Source organism: Biomphalaria glabrata, chromosome 14, assembly GCF_947242115.1.
Source record: "Biomphalaria glabrata chromosome 14, xgBioGlab47.1, whole genome shotgun sequence".
NCBI lineage: Eukaryota > Metazoa > Mollusca > Gastropoda > Planorbidae > Biomphalaria > Biomphalaria glabrata.
Window position 1 is genome coordinate 19,324,693 of NC_074724.1, and position 16,256 is coordinate 19,340,948.

The window sequence follows — 16,256 nt, forward strand, 5'->3', positions numbered from 1 at the left end:
ACAACTGGTAATCAGGCTTGTAATTCTAAGTCCAAAGACCGCTTCTGATTCTGGCTTCAAGGACTTAATACTGATAGCTCTTAGTTAATAGTTGGAATATGAAGCGTAGTAGGTCATATATTTATTAATCCATTTGCGGCAAACGATATTTTATTAACAGCGGGAACATCCATTATACTGTTACGTATTTCTGAATCTTCTGGCTTAATGTATTAGAAGCACACAAATAAAATCACTGCAAAGAGCTTGACGACTCAACTTTTAGTTTCATATAAATTTAATGACTATTAACTCTAACAATTCGTCACTGTAACATGTAGCGTGGAAGACTGTACAATATCTGTCATGTCAGTTTACAGTTAGCTATACTTCGTCGCAATTCATCTTTTCACTTCGTTGCAATTCATGTCTTCTCAACTTGCATCGATCCGTATTCCACAGAACAGACCAACGACACACTTCCCAGTATCGCTCCAAAGCTGAACCAAGTCGTACTCAAGTCTACCGAATCAGAGCCGCACACGTCTTACATCGACTGTATCGACTGTAACGGCTCAAGTCAACTGTAGTTCGCTGTATAGACTTTAACGACAGTAGTCCACTCCAGTTAACTCTACCCTAGTTAACTTGCATCGAGTCGTACACATTTCTCTTCCACTAGAGCCGCACACGTCTTACATCGTCTGTATCTACTGTAACAGCTTACTCACGACTGACTTTCACATTAACTGTCTGGCTTATATAGAGTCCCTAATCGCTCCTACAAAGTTGCACAAACACTGCTAGTATCATCTGAAACAACACGCGTACTGACCTCTATCTGTCACTGTTCATTAGTAACTGCCCCCTTCTTAGATCTTTTTGTCCCCTGGAACAACACGTGAGGACACGTCACATCCTGTCTTTGTTTATACGCGTAGATTCCAGAGAACACTGGCTGCTGTGTCATCTCGCTGGGGTCACACGTTGACCTCTACTGTAACAATACCTACTTATAGTCTGAACCTTAAATGTTGCGAAGCATAGATTTAATTGTAGTCTGTAGGCCTATTATTGATATCTATGTTTAGATCTACTGTTATATAGATCTCAAGAGCATTAGGAAGACCAACTTTAGAAGAAAAATACTCATCCACACCCTCCTTACCAAAAAAAACAAACAAACATAAATAGACTTTGTGTTCGACTGATTGTAACAACCTGGTCAGATAGACTTAGTGAGCCTACACATGTAGTCCTAGTGTAGTGTATATAGATGATTGTGTTGACCTTCACGTGTTTTTTTTTTCCTTGGGCATACGCAATAGTGTTGAGTGTGAAGGCAAAAAAAAAAAAGATACATTGGCCTGGTCAGTCAAGCATATAGATAAATTATATCCGTACACTAGTTACAGAGGTCAAGTGTTTCTTAACATTCCAGCATATTTTTTCTTTGTTTGCTTGATCTAATTGTGGTGTTTTAGATCAATTTATTTTCTGCGATGTTAAATTTTACTGTAAGGTTTTCCTTTATATATTAAGTCAATAGAATTAAACAATGAAATTAGCTTTTTTCTAAAGGTTTTAATACAAGGGAAAAAATACATACTCGCACACATGCACATCTTTGTTTTATTTTATTGTGCAACGAACGTGTATTCAGCGCCCTAAATGACATTTCTCGCCAAGTAAACAAACTTAGTCTCATCATCTAGCATGGGCGTAGCCAGGATTTTTTTTCGGGGGGGGGGGGGGGGGTTGGGGAGGATTTTTTTCTCTCCCCCCCCCGACCACGCCCCCAAAATAATTATATGTATTAATGTGTGTGTGTGTGTACATAATCTTTATTACATTCTGACCCTTTATTCTTTCGGAAGACGTTTATTGTGCCCTAGAATAGGTTCTTCCATGAGTGAGAGGAAAAATTGATTCCATGCTATAATTAGCAATGGGGTCTGGGGGAGCGCTAGGATCTCCCCCAGCGCGGGGTGAAGCCCCGCCGCCAAGCACTATTTCTGATATTGAAAGGCAACAAAATGCATATTCTGAGGTATCTACAGTGTATTTTCCTGCTATTAAAAAGTTCTATTTCAAAAACCTAATGTGCTATTCTTACTGACTTAGATCCTCCCGCGCCGTTTGGCGCATTTGCCGTCAAGCTGTTTCCATAAAATTGTAGACTCCCCAACATTACTTGCAAGGGGGTCTTGTGGAGCGCTAGGAGCTCCCCCAGCGCGGGGCGAAGCCCCGCCGACAAGCACTATTTCTGGTATTGAAAGGCAACAAAATGCATATTCTGAGGTATCTACACTGCATTTTCCTGCCATTAAAAAGTTTTATTTCAAAAACCTAATGTGGTATTCTTACTGACGTTCGGCGCATTTGCCGTCAAGCTGTTTCCATAACAATCTGTCACTGGTAATGTCTGAAGCCTCTTCCCACCTGCTCTGAAGACCTCCATGAATGTGTGGCGTCAAGTTGTACTAGGATATCATTGCAATTCTTCTTATGCGTAATTAATTTTGTCGGAGAACATTTCCCGAAAACCTCATGCGTCGCTCTCTCACAATCTTACTAAGGGGTCGACTCCCAGTTCGGCATAGGATTTCCTTTATTTAGACCCGATGTCTATAACTGACTCCTAAAATCTGTCTTAGCCTTCTTTGTTGAGACACATTTAGTGTTTTTCAATTTCGGCAGATGACTATTCAATGCAGTTTATTAATGGAGCCCTGCCACTGGTAAAAATGTGTAACCTCTCTTGAATACGCTCTTGGAATTAAGTGACAGTAGTTTGCTTTAGATTTTATATCGAAAATGGAAGTTTTATCGTCAAAATCATCTGTTGGGGGTTTTCCACCTCAAAATTCTCTGTAGGGGGATTTAAACTCAAAACCATCTGGAGGGGTTTTTAACTTTAAAAAAAGCCATCTGTAGAAGAGGGGTTTAAACTCAAAACCCCCGATTGGATTGCCTACGATCAAATAATTTTAGTGTTTAATTAGCTTTTTTTTTATATTGAAGAGGTATTTTTAGCATCGAACCCCTCTGAATGGGGGTGTAAACTCAAAACCCCTTTGGCTACGTTCACAGATTTTAGAGTGAGTAATTTGCTTTTATTTATATTAAAGAGGTACTTTTTAGCTTCAAACTCCACTGGAGGGGAGTTTAAACTCAAAACTCCTTTGACTACACTCATAACATTTTGAGTGTATAATTTGCTTTGTTTTTTATTATTAAAGAGGTATTTTTTACCTTCAAACCCCGCTGAAGTGGGATTTAAACTCAAGACTGAGTCAAAACCCATTTAGCTACGCTCATATTATTTTGAGTGCGTAATTAGATTTTTTTTATGTTGAAAAGAGGGTTTGTCTTAAATTTTAGAATGGGTTTTAAAATCAAAATCTTCCTTAACTGTGCTCTTGGAACTAGGGGATTTTCGTTTGCATTTTTTTTCTTTTGTTTTATAGAAGAGGGGGAGTTAACTGCCAAAACCCCAGGTAGGGGGTTGAAAACTCAAAACCCCTGGTAGGGGGTTTTAAACTCGAACCCCCTGGTAGGGGTTTTAAAACTCGAACCCCCCTGGTAGGGGGTTTTAAACTCAAAACCCCCTGGTAGGTGGTTTTAAACTCAAAACCCCTTTGGTTGTGCTGGGGCAAGTGATGGTTTAGTATTAAAATCTCACCTAAAATTAACAAAATCAAAGGAAAAAATCAGTCACTAAATTCCGATCCCCCCCCCCTTGGGGGGGGGGGATTTCATTTCGGGGATGGGTTGAACCCCAACCCCCCCCCCGGCTACGCCCATGTCATCTAGTGACCTCTAGACAGTGTCAAAATTTCTCAACAATCTGCGTTAATCCATTCTGGCTTAAGAATGGTCAATGTCTATCAATACATTGTCATGGATTAAACAAATAAGAAGTTAGGGGTGTCGAGTCTGTTGAGCCCTCCCTTTAAAGATACCCCTGGTCAGTGTCTTCTATGCTAATAAACACAGATCCTTTCTATTTGTATCTACATTAAAATTAGTTTCTAGATTACTAAGCTATTAAATATAATAATTATTATTATAATCTTGGTTTTAGGTTGCAAAAAATCACTCTTGTAGGTGTGTATATGTCCAACCTCCTAATTGACATTTACCTCCAAGTTAGCAATCTTGGTAACAGCGTAGATGTTTGGCTTGTAGTCCAGTCCCCTAATTGACACTTAACTCAAAGTAAACAAACTTATTACCTGGTCAACAGTGTAAAAGGTAAGGTTTGTGGTCCAGACCCTTGATTGACAACCTATCTCATAATAAACAAACTCATACCAGATTAACCTTATAGAGATATGGCTTGTAGTCCTGCCCCCTAATAAAAATTATTCTCCAAGTAAACAAACTCAGTTCCCTCATAAGATGTGACCTCTAGACAGTGTCAACACGTTGACATCTGGCTTAATCTGCCTATCTGTGAACTCAAAACAAAAGGAGGTGGGGGTTGCTCATCTCTACCTCTGGAGATATACCCGCACATCTAGACAGATTATCAGCGTGACGTGGTTAAGGAGCATAATCCGAATATTACATGTTTACTAGACCACTCAAAGGTCAAGACAAGCTTTTAAAATGTGCCAGACATCGCTGCTACGTATGTAATGTGAATTTATAATGGAAAGTCCTATTTCCATTTAGATTAACACGCCTTGTCTTTGTACTAAAAAATATTTGGTGCATAGTCATAGTTTATAGTTTTAAAAACAAATTCTTTTATTTGAAACAAAAACGTTAATGTATTTCAGAACTGACATTATTGAATCCCATGTCCACTTTATGAATATTGGTATATTTTTATTGACATTGAGATTTAGTTTAAACTTCTTGTTGGACATCGTTTATCAGCGTCGACTACCTTTATATTGTTTGCCTTTCGCCTGTGTTGTTTCGATATTTAAGTGTTACCTCCGTTTGGCGTATCTGGAAAAGACTTAGCGCGGAGGTGCCTTACAATATTAATAGAAATATAGGTACTACGCTGTAGTTGTTACTATCCGGTAGTGATATTCGACCGGAGCCGGATATTGCCAAATAGTGAAAAAGTCCCGAATATTCGACAGAAGCCGGACCCTGGGTGACTATCCGGTGGTCCACCCCTAGTCTAAGTTAGAACCCAAGGAACATTTCTGCCAACTTTTATCAAGATTGGTCAAACGGTTTTGATTTCTATTCGGCACATACATACATACACACTGTTACAAATGAACAGTGATAGGTAGAGGTCAACGTATGACCCCGGCGAGATGACACAGCAGCGAGTGTTCTCTGGAATCTACATGTACAAACAAAGACAGGATGTGACGTGTCCTCACGTGTTGTTCCAGGGGACGAACAGATCTAAGTAGGGGGACAGTTACTAATGAATAGTGACAGATAGAGGTCACTACGTGTGACCCCGACTTGATGACACTGCAGTGAGTGTTCTCCTAAATCTACATGTATAAATAAAGACAGGATGTGACGTTTCCAGAAGATACAAACAGTGTTTGTGCAACTTTGGAGAAGCGATTAGGGACTCAATATAAGCCAGAGAGTTAATGTGAAAGTCAGTCGTGAATGAGTCGTGAGTGAGTCGTCGGTACTGTTGTCTACTGTGCGAGACAGTAGAAGAGAGATGTGTACGACTCGATGCAAGTTAACTAGGGTAGAGTTAACTGGAGTGGACTACTGTCGTTAAAGTCTATACAGCGAACTACAGTGGACTTGAGCCGTTACAGTCGATACAGTCGATGTAAGACGTGTGCGGCTCTGATTCGGTAGACTTTGAGTACGACTTGGTTCAGCTTTGGGAGACCTGGAGCGACACTGGGAAGTGTGTCGTTGGTCTGTTCTGTGGAATACGACTCGATGCAAGTTGAAAAGACGTGAATTGCAACGAAGTGAAGAGATGAATTGCAACGAAGTATAGCTAACTGTAAACTGACAGATATTGTACAGTCTTTTACGATACATGTTACAGTAACAAATTGTTAGAGTTAATAGTCAATAAAGTTACATGAAGCTGAGAGTTTAGTCGTCAAGTTCTTTGCAGTGTTTTTATTTGTGTGCCTACTAGTACATTTAGCCAGAAGATTCAGAAATACGTAACAATACATAGGCCTACATACGCCTTACATTCTACTTTATATTATAGATATATCATGGGCGAAGCCAAGATTTTTTTTCGGGGGGGGGGGGGGTTCTCCCCGCGGCGAAAAAAAATTATATCTATTTATGTGTGTGTGTGTGTGCGTACAAAATCTTTATTACATTCTGACCCTTCATTCTTTCGGAAGACGTTTATTGTGCCCTAGAATAGGTTCTTCCATGAGTTAGTGGAAAAATTGTAGATTCTCCGCCATTAGTAGCAAAGGGGTCTGGGGGAGCGCTAGGAGCTCCCCCAGCGCGGGGCGAAGCCCCGCCGCCAAGCACTATTTCTGATATTGAAAACCAACAAAATGCATATTCTGAGGTATCTACAGTGCATTTTCCTGCTATTAAAAAGTTCTATTTCAAAAACCTAATGTGCTATTCTTACTTAGACCCTCCCTCGTCGTTCGGCGCATTTGCCATCAAGCTGTTTTCATAAAATTGTAGACTCCCCGCCATTACTAGGAAGGGGGTCTGGGGGAGCGCTAAGAGCTCCACATCGCGGGGCGAAGCCCCGCCGCCAAGCACTTTTTCTGGTATTGAAAGCCAACAAAATGCATATTCTGAGGTATCTACACTGCATTTTCCTGCTATTAAAAAGTTTTATTTCAAAATCCTGATGTGATATTCTTACTGACTTAGACCCTCCTACGCCGTTCGGAACATTTGACGTCAAGCTGTTTTCATAAAAATCTGTCACTGGTAATGCCTGAAGCCTCTTCCCACCTACTATGAGGACTCCATGAATGAGTGGCGTCAAGTTGTACTAGGATATCATTGCAACTCTTCTTATGCTTAATTCATTTTGTCGGAGAACATGTCCCGCAAACCTCATGCGTCGTTCTCTCACAATCTTACTAAGGGGTCGACTCCCAGTTCGGCATAGGATTTCCTTGATTTAGACCCGATCTCTATAACTGACTCCTAAATTCTGTCTTAGCCATTTTTGTTGAGCTACATTTAGTGTTTTTCGATTTCGGTAGATGACTATTCACTGCAGTTTATTAATGGAGCCCTGCCACTGGTAAAAATGTGTAACCTCTCTTGAATACGCTCTTGGAATTAAGTGACTGTAGTTTGCTTTAGATTTTATATCGAAAAGAGAAGTTTTAACGTCAAAATCTTCTGTTGGGGGTTTTCCACCTCAAAATGCTCTGTAGGGGGATCTTTAACTCAAAACCATCTGGAGGGGTTTTAAACTTAAAAAAAAAGCCATCTTTAGAAGAAGGGTTTAAATTCAAAACCCCCGATTTTCTTGGCCACGCTAAAATAATTTTAGTTTTTAATTTGTTTTTTTTTTTTATATTGAATATGTATTTTTAGCACCAAACCCATCTGAATGGGGGTTTAAACTCAAAACCCCTTTCGGCAAAGTTCATAGCATTTTGAGTGCGTAATTTGCTTTTTTTCTTACACTGAAGATGTATTTAAATTTATTCTCAAACCCCACTGGAGGGGAGTTTAAACTCAAAACCCCTTTGACTACACTCATAACATTTTTAGTGTATAATTTGCTTTGTTTTTATTATTAAAGAGATATTTTTTTTACCTTCAAATCCCGCTGAAGTGGGGTTTAAACTCAAAACTGAGTCAAAACAATTTAGCCACGCTCATAACATTTTGATTGAGTAATTAGCTGCTTTTTTTTTATATTAAAGAGGGGGTTTATCGTAAATTTTAGACGGGGTTTTAAAATCAAAATCTTCCTTAACTGTGCTCTTGGAATTAGGGGATTTTCGTTTGCATTTTTTTTTTGTTTTATAGAAGAGGGGGAGTTAACTGCAAAAACCCCATGTAGGGGGTTTAAAACTCAAAACCCCTGGTAGGGGGTTTTAAACTCAAAACCCCTAGTAGGTTTTTTTTAACTCGAACCCCTCTGGTAGGGGTTTTAAACTCGAACCCCCCCCCCCGGTAGGGGTTTTTAAACTCAAACCCCCCTGGTAGGGGGTTTTAAACTCAAAACCCCCTGATAGGGGGTTTTAAACTCAAAACCCCTTTGGTTGTGCTGGGGCAAGTGATGGTTTAGTACTAAAATCTCACCTAAAATAAACAAAATCAAAGCAAAATATCAGTCACTAAATTCCGACTCCCCCCCTTCGGGGGGGATTTCATTTCGGGGTGGGGGGTTTGAACCCCCCCCCCCCTGGCTACGCCCATGAGATATATACATATATATACTACGCTAGATGGAGAGGGACGTTGACCAAGAAAGCTATAGACAGTTAAAAACTTGGGCCTTAGCTCTGGAAGAAAAGCGTGTCACACAAGAAATGTCTGGCTCCTCTGACACCGAGGCGAAAGCCACGTTAACGTGATATTTGTGGACGGGGGTGTCTCTCCAAAATAGGGATCCACAGTCACAAGAAAAAGTGTTCGAGATGAACTATAGTCGCTCTATGACTAAAGGAGGCCAACTAAAATATAATCTGCTAATTACATGATATATCTTAACATAAGATACTCTTGTTTGAATGTTCTAAGATGTCCATAACTCTTTCACGATTACTCTGCGCGCGTTAATTCAAGTATCCATTACACACTTTGAGCCCGTGAATTTAAGCATCATTGATCTCCCTCTCAACCCACCTTCAAACAAAAAAAAAGTCGTACAAACAATCTCTGACTATCAAGTTATTTATCCAGATATTTTCCATGCTCTTTGTCGTTGTTTTTTCCTCCTGCGCATTGTAACGCTTTCCCGCATACTATTTTTACTTCCATTAGAACGACCCGAACGCTCCAAAACATACTTTTGAGCGTGTGAATTCTAGTGGTTAGTACGTTGAATTGCAACGGCCCACTTTATAACGCCCCCGTCCACACATGCACATACTTTGGCTTTTCAATTCTAGTTTACACATCCCCTTACATAATATCTCTGACTATTCTATTGCTTCTAATTTCTATATCGAAATATATCTTTTATTGGCACTTATGTTACTTTTGGCCTCCCCCCCCCTTTTTTTTTCATGTATTTTCAATCGATATCCTCCGGATAATTCTATTGACGTCATCTTCAATATCCTGTGGTATAGTTTAAACAACTGAAACTACTAGTAAATGACGTCATATTGGTTAAATAATTGCACCGTTTACAAAATGTCATAGTTGTTACTAACACCTGACCGAACACACTGGCTGTCTTGATAGTTTATTTGGTTTTATCTCACTTTGAAGTCGCCCACACTTAATGATAGAGACTATTCTCTCCAGATCTCAGAGATTACAACAGAAGCTGCAGACATGGTCAACGAGAGACCCACTGGAGGAATTTGTCCAAAGAGAGTCTGTAAATCAAGTGACCGACGTCTCGTACAAACCAACAGCACTGGTCAGGATGTCCACTAGAAGAGAAAGGTCAGAACATATTTGTGTGATAGGAGCTAACTTTGATGGTCCCAACACATTGCAATGTTATTCCTGCATGCTATTCAGTATTTTCTTTACGCTCAGTGTGTATCTTAGCAAGGAATTAACAGATACTATGAACAATAATGTATTATCTTTATCTCTCCCTATTTATATTTGCAGCCATTTATTTAAAATTTGGAACCAAAGCAGGACGATAAAGAAATTAGTTTTTGCTGGCTCCATGATGGAATTGATACAAGCAGGTATAACAGTAGAATAGTGGCAATGTCTTCAGAGTCCGAAGATGACGGCAGTGTTTCACGTGACTACGCAAACCCAGTTGCGACCCATGGGCGTAGCCAGGATATTTTTCTTTTTTGGGGTGGGTGTGGCGCACTGACGGACTCCCCCCCCCCCCCCCAGGACGAATTTTAGTAAAGAAATCACACAATTTGTATACGAATTTAGTAGTTATGTTAATAATTTATACCATGGGCGTAGCCAGGGGGGGGTTGGGGTTCAAACCCCCCCCTCCCGAAATGAAATCCCCCCCCTTGGGGGGGGGGGGATCGGAATTTAGTGAATGATTTTTTGCTTTAATTTTGTTTATTTAAGTTGAGATTTTAATACTAAACCATCAATTGCCCCAGCACAACCAATGGGGTTTTGTGTTTAAAACCCCTACTAGGGGTTTTGAGTTTTAAACCCCCTACTTGGGGTTTTTGCAGTTAACCCCCCCCCCCTCTTCTATAAAACAAAACAAAACAAAAATGCAAACGAAAATCCCCTAATTCCAAGAGCACAGTTAAGGGAGATTTTTATTTTAAAACCCACTCCAAAATTTACGATAAACCCCCTCTTCAATATAAAAAAAAGTTAATTACACACTCAAAATGTTATGAGCGTAGCTAAATGGGTTTTGACTTAGTTTTTAGTTTAAACCCCACTTCAGCGGGGTTTGAAGGTAAAAAAAATACCTCTTTAATAATAAAAACAAAGCAAATTATACACTCAAAATATTTTGAGTGTAGTCAAAGGGGTTTTGAGTTTAAACTCCCCTTAAGTGGAGTTTGAAGCTAAAAAGTACCTCTTCAATATAAATAAAAGCAAATTACTCACACTAAAATCTATGAACGTAGCCAAAGGGGTTTTGAGTTTAAACCCCCCGCCAGGGGGTTTGAGGCTAAAAAATACATCTTCAGTGTAAGAAAAAAAGCAAATTACGCACTCAAAATGCTATGAGCGTTGCCAAAAGGGGTTTTGAGTTTAAACCCCTCTTCTACAGAGGGCGTTTGTTTAAAGTTTAAAACCCCTCCAGATGGTTTTGAGTTTAAGATCCCCCTACAGAGCATTTTGAGGTGGAAAACCCCCAACAGATGATTTTGACGACAAAACTTCTCTTTTCGATATAAAATCTAAAGCAAACTACAGTCATTTAATTCGAAGAGCGTATTCAAGACTGGTTACACATTTTACCAGTGGCAGGGCTCCCTTAATAAACTGTAGTGAATAGTCATCTGCCGAAATTGAAAAACACTAAATGTGGCTCAACAAAGATGGCTAAGACAGATTTTAGTAGTCAGTTATAGAGATCGGGTTTAAATCAAGGAAATCCTATGCCGAACTGGGAGTCGACCCCTTAGTAAGATTGTGAGAGAGCGACGCATGAGGTTTGCTGGACATGTTCTCCAACAAAATGAGTTACGCATAAGAAGAATTGCAATGATATCCTAGTACAACTTGACCCCACTCATTCATTGAGGTCCTCATGGCAGGTGGGAAGAGGCTTCAGACTTTACCAGTGACAGATTTTTATGGAAACAGCTTGACGTCAAATGCTCCGAACGGCGCGGTAGGGTCTAAGTCAGTAAGAATAGCACATTAGGTTTTTGAAATAAAACTTTTTAATAGCAGGAAAATGCAGTGTAGATACCTCAGAATATGCATTTTGTTGGCTTTCAATACCAGAAATAGTGCTTGGCGGCGGGGCTTCGCCCCGCGCTAGCGCTCCCCAGACCCCATTGCTAGTAATGGCAGAGAATTTACAATTTTATGAAAACAGCTTGACGGCAAATGCGCCAAACGGCGCGGGAGGGTCTAAGTCAGTAAGAATAGCACATTAGGTTTTTGAAATAAAACTTTTTAACACAGAAAAATGCACTGTAGATACCTCAGAATATGCATTTTGTTGGCTTTCAATATCAGAAATAGTGCTTGGCGGCGGGGCTTCGCCCCGCGCTTTGGGGAGCTCCTAGCGCTCCCCCAGACCCCCTTGCTAGTATTGGCGGGGAATCTACAATTTTTCCACTAACTCATGGAAGAACCTATTCTAGGGCACAATAAACGTCTTCCGAAAGAATGAAGGGTCAGAATGCAATAAAGATTATTTACACACACACACACACATAAATACATATAAAAAAACAATTCGCGGGGGGGGGGGGAGAAAAAATCACCCCCCCCAAACCCCCCCCCCCGAAAAAAAATCCTGGCTACGCCCATGATTTATACTAATTATTTATATTTCAAAAGTTTTTAGATTATTTAGCCCCCCCTCTAGTATGTTGGCCGATTTGGTGGGATGGGGAGGTGACGATGGCATCAATCCCCCCTCCCCCCCCCCCCCCATCATAAACTTTCTTTATATTAGGTCGTTCCCCTGTTAGCTGATTTGGGGGGGGGGGGGGGGGTAAATACATCTACTGCCCTTCCATCCTAAACCCTTTCAGTGTGTGTGTGTGGGGTCCTACTTTGAATTAGAAAGATAGTTTTTTACTTTGACACATGAAAATACAAAAGAAGATCCATTGATTTTATTATATAATAAAATTAACCTTCAATTTTGTGTTCAAAAGTATTTTTTGAATTAATTAGTTCGTTATATCTGTGACTGCAGATTTCCTGACAAACATTCTTTCATTAGACAATACCGTACTGAATCGCTTACTAAAAATTAATTCGTTTAATTGTTTACTTTATAATCCCATCCCTAGATCTAAAACTCTAAGATGATAAAACTTCTCTTCGCACAGATAGTTTTATACTTTAACACATGAACATACTAATTATAGTCCATTCATTTCATATTTTGATAAAATAAACATTCAAATTTGGTTTTCTAAAGCATTATTTTTAATAGACTACATTCGCTTACAAAAGCTGCGAAGCCGAGTTGAGATAGGCCTAGATCTATATTCATTCATGAATCGCGTACTAAAAATTATTTCGTTTAATTGTTCACTTTATAATCCCATTCATTTAACAAAGCTATCGCTCTTTTCGTTTTTAATAGATATGAATGTATCGACTTCGGGTAAACCCATTTTCGCAAACCTAATTTTATTTTCGTAGCGAAAGAGAAATAACGTGAAAGGATCATTAGCTAAAATTAACATACATCTAAATCCAATCAACTACATTAGTAAACACAAACTTAGACCGGCAGGCCGCGGATAATGCCAGGCTAGTAATTTATATATACTTATAAATTAAATTCTTTTATCAAGTCGCCACACCCCTATTCTTTAGTGCCAAATGTAATCATTTTTGGGACTATAACTCACAAAATAAACTTGAATCCTACTAATGCAAAAAAATTTAGAGTAGAATCTAATTGGTTCACTTCATTTTTCCTCCCACTTCCGAATTATTTTTTTAGAGCTTTGAATTATAGTTCTGTGACAAAACAAATATGCCTATTGAACAAAATTAAACAATTACAAGTTAATTTTTAAAATATTATTTTTCGAATTTTTTTTAGGCGTCGATCCTCAAAGTCTTAATTTAAATATGTTGGGTCTTTTCAAGAACAAATCGGTTGTATTTGCAATGTAGGCCTAGTAAGGGCCTGTAAATTCATATTAGAATATTCAAGTAAAACATTATTCAAAAGGTCATTTTTTAATAGGACAAAGAATGAGCTATAGATGTCAGGAGAATGCGTTTCTGCAGTAAAGAATAAAAAAAAAAAATAGGTTCTTACTAGAGTTAGTGGAAAGATAGACATTCCACCATAGCCGACTAAGGGGTCTGGGGAAAATCCGTGAGCCCCTGCGCCAAACATTATTTCCGGTATTTAAAACCAAAAAAAAAGCATATTCTGAGGTTTCTACAGTGCATTGTCCTGCTACCCTTCTATTTAAAAAGTATAGGTCATAAACCAATTCTGCTATTCACTGAATTTATTAATGGAGTCTAGTGATTGAGATTGGCTGCCTGGTCGTGCGGTTTGCGCGCTGGACTGTCGTTCGGATTTATCGATGCGGTCCCGGGTTCAAACCCTGCCCGCTCCCATCCCCCATCGTCCTACGGGAGGTTTGGACTAGGAAGTAAACTATCTTCAACTCTGAAGGAACATCCGAAATATGTAAAACATTTTACAATTGGTACCTAGAGTTTCGCTTTAGTTTTTATTGGAAAAAAAAAGAGGGGTAACAACAAAATCTTTATGGCCGCGCTCATGAAAATTGAGTAACTATCGCTTTGCTTTTCCTTTTGTAGGAAGAAGGGAGAGTTTAATCTAAAGACACCTCTTGGCTACTTCCTGAAATTTGGGGACTAGCTCGCTTTTGTTTTAATTGAAAAGGGGAGTTTTATCGTCAAACCCATCTATGTGTGTGTGTGGGGGGGGGGAAGGACTCAAAACCATCTGGAGGTTGTTTTTTTCTTAGCTACGGTTTAATAATTAGGTGACTGTGGTTAACTGCTTTAGTTTAATATTAAAGAAGGGGGTTTTAGCCTCTCATTTTTCAACAATTTAAAGCTATCTAGAGGGGTTTTAAACTACCCCACTTTTGGCTTCGCTTATATAATTTGTTGATTGTAATTTCCTTTAGTTTTATACTGAAGAGGGTTTTTTTTCAACCTCAAAACCCACTGGAGGGGATTTCAAATTCAAAACTCTTCATGGTTACGCTAACGGAATTTGGTGACTGTCTTTTGCTTAATTTTTTGTTTTATACCCCCCCCCCATTCCTTTTAAGGCTACGCTGGCGCAAGTGACGACAACACTATAATCTCACCTACAATAAAATAAAGAAAAAAAAACGGTCATAAAATTCCTTTTATTTTTTTTTGGGGGGGGGGGGGTTTGAACACATCCCCGGCTACGCCCATGATGCATTATTTTGTCACATTTGACGCCGTTGTCCACTGGGGTTTAAGTTTTCTTTTCATCCTCTGCACCTGTCTTCTGTGAGGGCTTCTCTTTGTTTCTCACACCGCGACCTTCTTGAGAGCTCTTAAATTAAAAAACAAACTAAAACTAAATGTTGTTAAATATGCAGATAACAATTGCGAATAGAAGCAGCAAATGTACAAACACTAGAAATTAGACTTGTTTCTTTTCAGCAAGATGGGTAGAACATTTAACTAATGTAGCCCACTGCTCTTTCAGCAAGTCGTGTTTAACATTTAATCAGTGTAGCCCACTGTACCGTAGTCTTCGACCATGAAGGCAATGGCGTATTATTTTTCAACTCCTACTATTAGTCTCTTCATAGGTAGGAGGAAAAATTGTGTCCAAACTGGAAGCGAATTGTAGTGGGTTCGATCCCATACTGATGATACTGGTATTTTTTTTTTCAATGATGATCCGATCTGATCCATCCAATTCGTCATATTTGAACCTACATAACTACTTTTGATTGCTATTAAGATGTATTCTGTTTGTCCACGAACTTTCAGCTTCTGAACGTCTGAAATTACCTCATCCTGACAAAATAGTGTTAGAAGAAGATGGAACAGAAGTGACATCAGATGAAATACTTTTAGCATGTGCTGGTTCTATTTTGTTAGTCTTACAGCCTGGCGAGGAATGGGAACCAAGTCTGACATTAGATGGGAACCAGTTACCTCCGACATTCAACAATCTTCACAGACACAGTACCATAAGTATTATCAAAAGCCTGCAGAACATTGGCGCAGAAATGAAAACTGTAAGACCAAAGGCAGGCGGGGCTGTTGTTAATGAAGGTTATGACATTTTGTCCGATGAAGACAAAATTAGTCAATAGTTTAGAGTTTCAAGATTAGTTGCTGTATAAAATTTACTTTAAAAAAAGGCATTGTATATTATACAAGTGGTCAAAATACTCAAAATGATGTTTAGTTGACCACATGTAAATGACCGAAATTGTTTATAATAATACGCATGCTAAACTATACACATACGCAGTACTGTCATTGTAAATAAACATATTAAGGCTTGACTCCCTTTTCTAAATACTCATGTCAGCTAAATATTTAGAACTGGTATGAAATCTTCTTTCTAAGCAATAAATATGCTAGCTGAAGCATAGCTTGTGTGTGGGTGAGACAAACTGTATCTAAACTTTGTTTCAAAGTGACCCTAATCCCATAAATTTGGAAAGCATTAAAGTATCTTTTTTTTTTTAAACTTACCAGCAAATAAAAGATAACAATGACACCCTGATTAAAAAGAAAAAATATTAGCAGTGTATGTTACTAAATGGTATTTCAACTATGTCGTTGGCATTAAAATGTTGTTACTAAATGGTATTCGAACTATGTTAGTATTCAAATGGTGTTACTATATGGTATTTGAACTATGTTAGTATTTGAATGATGTTAGTATATGGTATTTGAACTATGTTAGTATTTGAATGATGTTAGTATATGGTATTTGAACTATGTTAGTATTTGAATGATGTTAGTATATGGTATTTGAACTATGTTAGTATTTGAATGATGTTAGTATATGGTATTTGAACTATGTTAGTATTTGAATGGTGTTA

General features: G+C 38.8%; 1 protein-coding gene across 1 annotated transcript in view; it reads left to right on the forward strand.

Annotated features, from left to right (window-relative positions):
• LOC129922969 (uncharacterized) overlaps window positions 1–16,020 on the forward strand; it is a 43,196-nt gene extending 27,176 nt beyond the window's left edge. Inside the window, exons 4-6 of the mRNA XM_056011385.1 lie at window positions 9,364–9,507; window positions 9,682–9,764; window positions 15,187–16,020. Coding sequence (XP_055867360.1) covers window positions 9,364–9,507; window positions 9,682–9,764; window positions 15,187–15,515 — 556 coding nt within the window. The 3' untranslated portion in view covers window positions 15,516–16,020. The remainder of the gene's footprint in view (window positions 1–9,363; window positions 9,508–9,681; window positions 9,765–15,186) is intronic.
• Window positions 16,021–16,256: the final 236 nt, after the last annotated feature.